This window comes from Nilaparvata lugens, chromosome 7 (genome assembly GCF_014356525.2).
Source record: "Nilaparvata lugens isolate BPH chromosome 7, ASM1435652v1, whole genome shotgun sequence".
NCBI classification, from domain to species: Eukaryota; Metazoa; Arthropoda; class Insecta; order Hemiptera; family Delphacidae; genus Nilaparvata; species Nilaparvata lugens.
This window is the reverse complement of record NC_052510.1, coordinates 61,091,558-61,103,633: the sequence shown is the minus strand read 5'-3', so window position 1 is coordinate 61,103,633 and position 12,076 is coordinate 61,091,558. Positions and strand designations below refer to the sequence as shown.

At 31.9% G+C, this 12,076-nt stretch overlaps 1 protein-coding gene across 1 annotated transcript; it reads left to right on the top strand.

Moving 5' to 3' along the window:
* The first annotated feature begins 1,244 nt into the window (after nt 1–1,244).
* LOC111054827 (retinol dehydrogenase 13-like) lies at nt 1,245–11,410 on the top strand. Its single transcript, XM_039433295.1, has 6 exons — nt 1,245–1,791; nt 3,206–3,409; nt 4,572–4,730; nt 5,540–5,662; nt 8,663–8,870; nt 10,719–11,410. Exons 1-6 carry the CDS (start codon nt 1,674–1,676, stop codon nt 10,831–10,833), a joined length of 927 nt encoding a protein of 308 aa, XP_039289229.1. The 5' UTR covers nt 1,245–1,673; the 3' UTR covers nt 10,834–11,410.
* The last annotated feature ends 666 nt before the right edge of the window (nt 11,411–12,076 follow it).

Here is a 12,076-nt window from a genome sequence, read left to right as displayed (position 1 = left end):
CTATAATAATTAAAATGTCTTACTATTATCATAATCATTTTTAAAATCCACTCTTCTTCTCCAAGTATTTTTTATGTATTCCTGAAGCGCGGGATATTTGAATTGTAGGTGAATTTTTGTACTATAGGCTACCTACTATTTATAGCATACGGTACATAATAATCACAGTACATAAACATAATTTTTTAAACAAAATAGATAAACGAAATAAGTTGACAATTTATTGAATATATGCTTGAAAAAGGATAATCTGAAACCTTCAATAAGTTAAAATGTATGAATTCAGGGCTACTTACTTGTATTTATAAAATAGAATTATAGTACCCTTGAAAATTGAAAAAAATATTAAAAACCAAGAATAGGCTACAAATTGCAACGTTTCAATTGTTATAAGTTATTTATTCATTAGAAATACAGGAAATCTATTAGCAATAGAGGTAAGCTACCATGTAGGTACCGTATGTAATTATTTATTCCCTAAGACTGTATTAATTGATAATTGAGAGATTTTTTATTCAAAATTCTTTCAGCGAGTTCTTTATATGTTCATTGCCTGCTGGAATACAAAAAGTATGTATTCTTTTTTTGAGTGTGCCCTATGAAAGCTGCTTTGGATAGGATAATGGATATCATATTTGATTATAAGAGATGGATAAACCTACAACTTCATAGGTGGGTTTTGAAACACCTGAAAGCAATTTTTTATTAAGTTTCCTCATCAAAAGTAGTCATCCATTCAAAGGGTATCAGCAGCACGTTTTTTCAAAATATTATCTGAGTGTTAAGAAACCCGTACCGTATACCTACATATACCATGATATGAATTTCTCATTACCTATTATTTTATCCAAAAAGCATTGAATAAACAAACATTCGTTCATGCAGCGCTATAAGCCTACCACAAATGAGCCAAACTTGCTGCTTCCTAATTGTTATTAAGCATTTCTTCAAAGTAGTAAGCGTATGCTATAAATTCTTTACATTTCTCAGCAAGTGAAAGTGAACATCTTCTCCTTCTTTTCTAGAGAATACCGGTTTCAAGTTCATGTTGTAAAATCATCATAACCTACATCATGCAGGAAAAGGATAGTCAGTAGAAAGCAAGGTAGATAGATGAAGATAGAAAGTTAACGGTATCGTCTGCTCTGCTGATGACAATGCTCCTGATTTCAGAGCAAACAAAATCAAATCATCGTTCTATGCTTCTATCTTTTTCTAGAAGAGCAGAGTAGGCTACATGGCTACATTCCCGTAAAGCCAGCACAAAGCTTGTCAGTCTACACTGATAACGGTTTGAAATACTTCTGTGCGATAAACAAATTCAGTGTTTAAAGTTCAAACTCGTCCAAGTGTAAATTCTCTTTACTGTTAACGGAAAGTTTGGTTCAATTTTATTTATTCTTATCGCTGTTGTTAATCACTGTCTGTTGTGGATTAAAATATTTAGTTGTATGCTCTACGTGGATAACTTATTATTTTCGTTACAGTAGCTTGATAGTCCGAACATTCTCATTTCAAAATTGTGAGTTTATATCAAAGTTGGTTCGTCTATTTATTGGTAAAAAGTTGGATTTCATTTTCCATTATTTTGAAACAGTTTCATATAAAAAAACTACTTTTAAGTTTGTAGAAAAATTCTGATTTTAGAATTCTGAGTGATATTTGTTATCGAAATGGGGTTGATGAGTGGAAAATTCGTGGAGAAAATTCGCTTGGATGGAAAAACTGCTATAATAACAGGATCGAATTCGGGTATAGGAAAAATTACAGCAAAGGAATTTTACAGGCTTGGTGAGTGAGAAATTTATTCAACAGATAATATCTTTTCCCCAATTTGGAACTACAGTATTAGTATAATTTTATATTCATTTTCTTGTTTTAGGGCTGAATAAAAATTAAAAATCAAAATAGATTTATTTTTCACACATGTTTCAATTCATTTTCATGTGTGAATGAACAAAATAAAAAATGTATTTTTTCTTTGTTCATTCACACTATAAACATAAAAATGTGAATGTTGTATGAAAATTAAAATAAATGATAAAGGGGTACCTACTTTGATTTTTAATTGTTATGTTCATCATTATGGTACACAATATATTATAATAAAAAATTATTACACACATTGGCCTATACAAGAAAAATTTAATATCACACATTTAATAAATTCAACCGTAAAATAGATTCATAATATCTATTAATAATTAGTTAATTGTTGAATAACGACTAGCCTATATACCGTAAATATAATATTTTATGTAAATCCATGAACTTAATCTTTATATTTTATTAATTGTTATCCAACTTGAGAAAAGATATTATTACTATTAAATTTATTATCAAAATAATTCAATTCAAATCTTTACAAGATAAGAAGAATATTGCATGTGTATGGTAGAACATTCTTTATTGATTCATACAATAAGTACCTACATCATCAAAATGAGAGAAAAAATAAGGTGACCGCTTGTGCTATTCCTCTCCCAAATTCAGATAAGGTAACACGAAGTCAAAAATCTGGTGTGGCGCACTCACACTACTTTCCTTGCCGTTATGAAAATTGTTTACCTGACGCTGTGTTCACGCGCAACTCAAGTCTACTATTCAAAGAACTGAGCCAGCTGGTGACAGGACAATAACGCTGGAGACACTCGATGAGTGCTATCTCTTCAAAGTGAATGATTTATTTGAATCAACAGTTGCCAACAGTTTGCAATTTTTAAATAATCACATTTTCTCGAATTTCGAGCTTTTTTTTTCAATTTTAGGTGGAAATGTTACTGGACATTAATTGTAGAGTTTTTCATGCTCAATCTCTTCCACTTAATTTTTTTTGTTTAAATTGTATCTGAAGCCTGATAATTGGGAATCTAAAATCAAACTTTGCATAGATGGGGCAAAGCTCCTGAAATTTTTACAGATATGGGACTTGTGGCAGTCTATCAGTAATACTTGGGTAGCCTACCAGTAATTTTCTAAAATACTAATTAAGTTTCATTTAGTTTGATAATGGCATCATGTAGGTAGCCGAAACATGATATGACTAAACAATTTTAAAGGGTACTTGGATTTCTATTTTTATTTATATATTTATAATAGTAGCCCTAAAGAAGAAAATCAATTCTATATTCCTATACTTATAATACCTATACTATTATTACTTTCTTTCTAATGATTTATCAATTATTATTTCTAAATTTTTCAGGTGCCAGAGTGATAATGGCTTGCAGAGACTTGAAGCGGGCTGAAGAGGCTGCCCAAGAGATCAAAGACGAGCTGAAAGATGAAGAGAATATTGGAGAGGTTGTCATCAAGAAACTAGACTTGAACTCTTTGAGCTCCATCAGAGCATGCGCACAAGATATCTTGGCTACTGAACAGAAAATACATCTACTCATCAATAATGCTGGTATGACTACTCTTACATTTAAAAAAAATCTTTTACAATAATGTATTTGAATAGGGCTACTTGAATATTCAATCATTATAGAAGATTACTTGTACCGTACACTTCTTATATCTATTTATAGAATATAGTTGTAAATATGAATAAAAATTGAAATCTAAGTACTGTACCCTTTTTAAAAGTTTTAGTCACAACGTGTTGTGGCTATATGATGCCATTATCAAGTGAAAAAAGACAATATTATAGTTGTGCTTATGTGAAAAATATAGAAAGGGGAACCACTAATTTTCTAAAATACTAATTCAGTTTCATTCAGTTTTTCCTGCTTCCAACACAGTCGATAGCCTAGGAAATCATCAAAATACTATTTTATGAATTAATATATTTTAATGCAGTACCGTACGGTTTATCAGTTTATCCTATTATTGAAATGATTGGCAACAACATATACCTCATTGTGACAAGAATTATTGCAATTCACAAATATAAATTATGATATTTCACATTTTTAAGCCACCAGCGAGTTGGCAACAAAATGTTGTTCACTATAGTCCGTGCAAATTTACTTCCTACTTGGGATGGACATGCGCAGCAGAGAAAGCACACAGCGGGAGGGATACAGAGGTGCGATGTTGCCGTTTTGAAGCGGCCAGCTCCAACTGCTAGTGACTGTTCATGTGCTCATGCTACACATGCGAAGTTTCATGTCTGAAAGCGGTCAGACGACTGACAAATTGGCAACTGCGCTTCCACCTATTACTCTATTAATCACTGTAATTGGCAGATCTCCCTCCATTTCTCTGCGCTGCATATTCCTCCAAGTCTGAAGTAAATTTGCACAGACTATAATATCTTTCTTCAAAAAAGTTGTCAACATTTTCAAGTTAAAATGTTACTTATTTCGGCAATTTCTTGGTATCTCAGTTGACAACTTTCGTGTTAACAAGGATTTAGATATATAATAATAATTTCAAATTGTTTTTCCATGTTAGGGTATATGATGTATTCACAAACCATAACCACCTTGATAAGTAGAAATTGAATAATTATTTCAAATGATCTTTCTTTTCCATGTTATAAATGTAATCATGTATCCACAAGACAAACCCACATTTATAAGTAGCAAGTAAATAATAATTTCAAATTGTCTTTTTTCCATGTGAAGGAGTGATGATGTGTCCTCAAGGCAAAACCGAGGATGGCTTTGAAACACAGTTTGGAGTCAACCATTTGGGTCATTTTCTGTTCACCATTTTGCTTTTGCCAAAAATTATCGATTCACAACCGGCCAGGATCGTTAATTTGTCGTCAGTTGCACATCAGCGTAAGTTTTTTTTTATCATACACAGGGAATAATTAATGAAATACTCGAAAAATTAGTTATATTAGTAAAAGTTTGTTATAGTAGTTATAGGCCACCCCGTCTTATGGAGGAGACTATAAATCGACGGTCCCGACTACCTCAAAAGTAGTCGTTATCCCTCTCACTCATTACCCACGCACAAGCCTAAGAGCTTATGTGGGCATCAGCCTCAGTATTATTATTATTTATATCATTCAATGCAAGCGAATAATAATGAGAGTGAATAATAAAATGAGATCATTTTGTGAATAATAAAATGAGAGCCAGTACAAAAATATGATGGCAAGATATTTCTATCTTAATTCGGGTTCTATGTTTTAAACTTAGATAAAGATTCTATAGTAAGGTCCACGTTATAATGGCAGTGGAGAAAGATAGGGGAAAACGTTGCCGATTCTCTGCCTTGTCAATGCCTTCTATAGACGGTAGCTGACACAGGTTTATTGATGTGATATTAAATGTTCATTCTCATTTAAAATAATCAATTATATTTTATTGAGCAAGAAATTATATTTTTTAATAATTTCATAATGAATTTTCATAATTAGGATAAAATATTCTGTTAATTAATTATTATTACTGTCATACTGTTATTAATTCTACATTGTTAAAAGACGATCTTGCAAAAAAAAAAACAAAGCGAGAAAGGGATATCCGTTTTGTTGAATGATAGACAAGGATAGCAATACCATTGCTAATCAAACACTGCTATTATAACGTGGACCTCACTATACTGATTTTTTAAACTTGATTTTTGGAATTTTTGACAGGAGGCTACATAAAGTTCGACGATCTAAACTGGGAGAAGAGACCCTACAGTGCATTAGCTGCCTATCAACAAAGCAAGCTGGCCAATGTTCTTTTCACTAAAGAGCTGGCGGAACGTCTTCAAGGTGGGCATTATAAAATTATAAGTACCTATTATTTTTGAAAAACACCTTCATACTGTCACAACTTTTTTGAAAAGTAGGAGAAGGACTTGGAGGTGAAAGGGTTTTCGTCTACTCAATTATTTGAACAACAACAGTTGCTAAGAATCTCAATTCATAAACAGTAATGAGTTCCCATCTTCTCAATCGTTTGAAATATAACAACAGTTTATGAAAATCTCAATAATCCATCAACAGTAATAAAAAGCTAGTTTTCTACTGATTTTTTAAGATATTTCCAAGATGGGCATGATATAATAAGTAGCGTTTTTACATCACCTACTAATGCAAACTGATATATTATACTATAATAAAATTATTGTAATACATAAGTACTATAAAAGTTTTATAGTGCTGTAGGTAATAATTATTCTATTTACATTAGGTAGGTACCTATTTGTCTGGTTTGGGCTTACCATCAATGTACTATACAAACCATGTATATATTATATTGACACGGATGATTTTTAAGCTACAGTAATGTCCGCACTTGATAATGACAGTATTTGGTTGAAATTGGGGCTGAGATGCTTGTCTATCATTCGACAAAGCAGATAGTGCTATCCTTCTCTAGCTCCGTAGCGTTGTGAGATAGTTTTTAAACAATGTGGAATTAAAATTAATTTAAAGAATATTTCATCTAAATTAAGAAAAATTATCAACTATTCAATCATTGGGAAATATATTTTCTTTACGAATAAAATATGATTGATTATTTTAAACGAGAATGATGAATAGTTTTTAAACAATGTGGAATTAAAATTAATTTAAAGAATATTTCATCCAAATTAAGGAAAATTATTAGCTATTTAATCATTGGAAAATATATTTTCTTTACGAATAAAGTATGATTGATTATTTTAAACAAGGATGAACAGTTAATATTACATCAGACCGGTATCAGCTAGCCTTTATCGAAGGCAGTAACAAGGCAGAGAATCGGCAACTCTGTTCTCCTATCTTTCTCCACTGCCGTTATTACGTTAACCTCACTATAGGTAGGCTACCTATTTGTCTAGTTCAGGTCTATCTATCAATATAGACAACCCATCTATTATATTAAAATTTATGAATTTCATGCTAGCCTATTGTTTTTGCTGAGATTAAAGCTATGACAATTTTTCAAGCCTTTCTGCCACAATTCCAAACTTGCATCTTCACTAATTGATTATTAGAGTTACATAACCGTTATTATAAAACTGTACAAAGTTTGAGTAAATGGGAGCACTGCAAATCTGCTGATAAAATTTCAATGAAGAATAATCTATAAATTTGAAATCAAAGTACAGTACAAAAGTAGCATAGATAAGGTTAATAGAATTTAATGAACTCATATCAGTCTAGACATGGAGGTCCGCATTCTTGATAAAAAAACTATTTGAAAAACAGCATAAAACTGTTTACAATTTATTGCAAAAACTCGTCTCATTGAGTTAATATATGCATTTTATTAATTGAATTTTTAGATATTCTTTGGAAGACTGATATAGAATCGTTTTTTAGATTATGAATAGAATAATTGATCCATTAAATTTTATTGAAAACATGCCAGATTAGGTAGGATACTTACATAATAATGACCTATATTTATACAGTGGGCCTTTATTAACCGTAAAATCAATATGTTTATGTCAAATTATTGAAAAGCATTGACTGTACTTTGATACCGTATTTATTATTTTATTTTTTCTATTAACATCAGAGCTCTTATTCTTGTATAACCCCTGTTTGATTCCATGTTTTCATATATGAATAAACTAGTGACCCCTGGGTTGGAGAACTCTCTCAAGAACTTACTGGTGTATTGTAATCTTTAAAACCCGCAACATTTGATTTCCTATACAGAGCTGGTGAAAATTATGAAAACAACAAAATACTCCTTTCACAAGTAGTATAATTTGACAGGAGATTTCATTGGGGATTCTCCTATTGAAATGAAAAATTACTCTGTCGCTACAACATTTCTATCTCTCATATGAATCCAAACTCATTTTTTTTTTAAATGAGAAGGTGGTCATGTAATACATGATTTTGATACAGAGTTCCAAGAGAAAATGGATGGCGACAACCGCACATTTATATCTCAACCCGTATCAGTTTGTTGATGTGAAAGTTGTAAATTATGTTGTATATTAACCAGCTGAAATCATGTGTCAACGCATGAAGGTCTGTCTGTGTGATAGCTCCCAAATGCCTCAGCTGATTTTGTAAATGAATGAATGGAAAAACTGTTGTGATTGCATGCAATGAATAATTCTTCAGCTGACTAAATGATAAATCAAAACGAATTTTTCTCTTATGCACTTTCAATGTTATCTGTTATATCCTGAAGAAGGACGAAGGAGTGAGTCAATTTCGTTGTCCTACAAACTTGACCTGTTTGAAGAATACATGCATAGAGAAACAATAGCGTGAGTAGATATCCCATGGTATAGGGCGTTTATGTCGCAACTTTTACTGTTATCTCAAGCCGATTACTGTTGGTTATTGTCGAATTTTACTGTTTTGTTGGGGTGAGAGTGTATGAACGGCACAATATGAGAGACTACCAGTGTCAAACAGCTTCACGGGAAAGAATTACATGAACTATCGGCTTGAGATAACAGTAAAAGTTGCGACATAAACACCCTATACCATGGGATATCTACTTATGCTATTGTTCTCTATGATACATATGTTAAAAATTTGAAGCTGATTGATCAATTTTTTCTAAAGTTGTTGTAGAACATACAAAAAGACAGACAACGATTCAGCCTTCAGTGAGTCAAAAGTAGGAACTCGCTAACGGTCGTTCAATTAATTGATGCCTGTGTGGCCCTGCACATAGACTTTGCACTATTCTCTTTTTAGCCTGCAATATCTATTTTTGGCTTTGAATGAATCATCAATGATAATAATGTTGGTCCTTCCCCAATCATTTTGATGATTTGTGTTTTGTGATCATTGAATAAATAAATGTTGCAGGTAAGGGAGTGAATGTATACGCAGTTCACCCGGGTGTAGTGAAAACTGAGCTGGGTCGACACTTGGACGAGGTCTATTTCACCGGTGCTCGCACGCTGGCGCGAACTCTGGGCTATTTCCTGCTGAAAACCCCCGAACAGGGGGCGCAAACAACCCTTTACTGTGCTCTCAGCGAGGCAGCAGCCAATGAGACCGGACTGTATTACAGGTAAAATCATTTAAAATCTACACCTACAATGTTGCGTGTAGTTTTTCAGCTCTAAATTTACAAGTTCATTCACATTTTTGGATTTATTTATTTATTTATTTTATTTAGCGTATGGCAGATACACAACAAATATATAGCTCATGAGTCTCAAATGCCTAGATATACACTATATTTCCAAATTCTTTGAGATGTTGTGTAGTTTTCGGTTGTGTTCAAGAGAACATAAGTTTGTCTGACCGCCATTATTTGCTAGTCTATTTAGCGTTACCCAATGTGCACCATGGAGGCGAACTAGCGTTACACATAATTAAGTTAAAAATCTGATTGCTGATATTTTCAATTACTATTTATTGTTGATATCTCTCTCTTTATATTATATCCATATCAACTGATATATTTAGATTAAAAAATTGTTTGTTTTCTTGGTATTGTGGTGTAAATTGTTCACTTTAAAATGTGACTCTCATATCCTATTGTAATGGGGTTATTATTTAATATTTGGTAATATTGGGGTTATATTATTTATTATTACATTTATTACATTCCTTAATCACAACATCAAATTAATGATTGGGAGAGAATCAACAGGATAAACCCAAAACTGTTCCTCTCCCTAATTTTGATAAAAATAGTCCAAATGAGGTTATGAAAACACTTTTATAAAGATCACAAAAATTTACAGTCCAAATAAACATTATACTAAAAATTATGTATGGTATTGTATTGAGCTGGTATTATAGGGTTGTGAGAACAGCCCTAGACATTATGGTAACAATTTATTATAATGGGGAAATCGCTTGGCTTGCGAGAGGTTGAATTGATCTAACCCTATAACTCATGAGGAAGGAACTATAATTCAAAAGAATAAACAAAACAGATAATATATTGGAAAACTTAATAATCGATTTAATTTAATTGAAACTCAAAATGAAACTGGAAACTTAAATAAAATATTAATAAAACTTTTTAAATAAACAATAGAATAATAATTACCGGATTTGCCTTTAATAAAAAAAATCGATGAATAATATATAATAATAAAATTGATAATATTAGCAACTCACTGAACCAGGAAAATGGTGTCTCGGAACAGAGGGGTAGAGCCGGGCCCGATTATCTGCTGTAGATAGTTGCAGGTCCCGTCCTCGAACCGACTGCCAAGAGGCATACACTACATTTTTCATTCCAATTTTACTTATCATGAATTTTCACCATCGTCGACCTTTTAATTTTTAAACAATGGATGCTCTCGGATTGTGAAAATTCATGTCAAATAATCGGCTGCATTACACTATATTTTCGGACTGTGTGTTGTCTAAATTGAAATAGCAACATTATGGGTTTGGAGCTGTTGATTCTTTCCGCAAGTGATTGTACATAATATAAATAAAATACATCGTTTAGTTGGTTCGTCAGTCACGACAGAAAGCTTAGGCTATAACTCTTCAACAATAATGCATTGAAAAATTAATACTGAACGTAGAATTGTATATTCTTCAATTTGATGTATTATTTCACAATTTCATGTTATTTTCGAATTGCGATATCGCCAATACAGCAACAGTGTCAACTTGACGGATTCCCACCTTTAGCAAGTCAAGTTTTCAGTTTGTCAAGCTTTCAATTCGTTAATGCTTCCAGTTTGTTAATTGGGCCCTTGCGGAGCACGGGTTACCCACTAGTCCATAATAAATTACGATAATTTACATCATTTGACTATAGTTGATGAGATTTGACTCATCATCATTTGACTCATAGTTTACTATGAGATTCTTTGATTTTAACTTCTACCCTATTATTAGGCTATGTTTTTAAAGTTTTAATAAGATGTTTTTAAATAATTTTCAGCGATTGCAACGTGAAAGAGCCGGCTCCCCAGGCTAAAGACATGGAGAAAGCAAAGCGCCTATGGCAAGAGAGCATGAAAATGGTTGGGCTGACCGAGGATAGTTTGAAGTTTTGAAATTTGAATTCAAATCAACTCCAAATGTGAATGTTTCTACTTTGTAAAATTTGATAAGTGCCCAATTTTTTATTTATTTTTGACAGGTATATTTAAGAATTGGATTGCAGAGGTTGATCATGGATTGTAATGAAAACATGAGGGAATTATAGAAAGGATTATGATAGACATTATTAGGGATTATGATAAGACTGCCATAAACTTAACGAAGCCAATATCACTCGAAGTAAATAATCTATTAGTAGATAACTGACTAATAAGGTACTTACTTGATTCAAAAAAATCTCTCTTAGTGATAGCCTATAATGATAAAGTAGGTAATAATTTGTTCGACAGTGCTGTTATCATGATTTGAAAATCAACTTCGAAGGGAGAGAGAAACTCACATTCTTACTTTCTTAGCTTAATTTCTTAAAATATATTTTTTATGATATTATTGACATTATTAAGTAATTTAAAATAATTATAGACATTACAAAGAATATATAATATTTTAAAAAGTTGGATATTGTTCTACGTTATCGATGTTGTATTTTATTGTATTTGGAATAAATAATATTTTGCAATTTTGTTAAAACTGGGTATTGATTCGAATATCGCTTACCGCCAGTAAAATAATTTGAAGAATAATATGTATATGCCCTATCCAATAACAGGGTAGAAAAAGGAAATAGGATAGAAAGATAAATAGGAAGAGAAAGAGAGAGGAATTAGCAGAAAATAATAGGAATGAGAACGAGAAAGAGGAAAAGGAGGAGTGGAAGAAGAATAATTTATTGTCTTTATCAAGTGCGGAGTTAGGACTCTCTGCCACACAACCCTAAAAGAAGAAGGACAAGAAGAAGAAGAAGAAGAAGAAGAAGAAGAAGAAAAAAGGAGAAAGGTGAGGAAGAAGAAGAAAGGAGAGGAAGAAGAAGAAGAAAGGAGAGGAAGAAGAAGAAGAAGATGATGATGAAAAAGAAATGAAGTGGAAGAAGAAGAAGAAGAAATGAAAAAAGAATTTCTGAAGAAAAATATCAGGAAAACATTTGCAAAACTTTTCTTCAAAGCCCCGTAACTCTGTTACTTACGTAAATAGCAATTTCAAAGTATGACTATATTATTTGAAAAATAATTTTAAATAAGAATTATCCTCATAAAAATTTTGCTAGGATGCATCGTTCAAAAGTTATAGACAAAAAACCGAGGAGACTGCAATAATTTTTCAGCTGGGGAATCTCAACTATATCATAGGGTAGTGGAA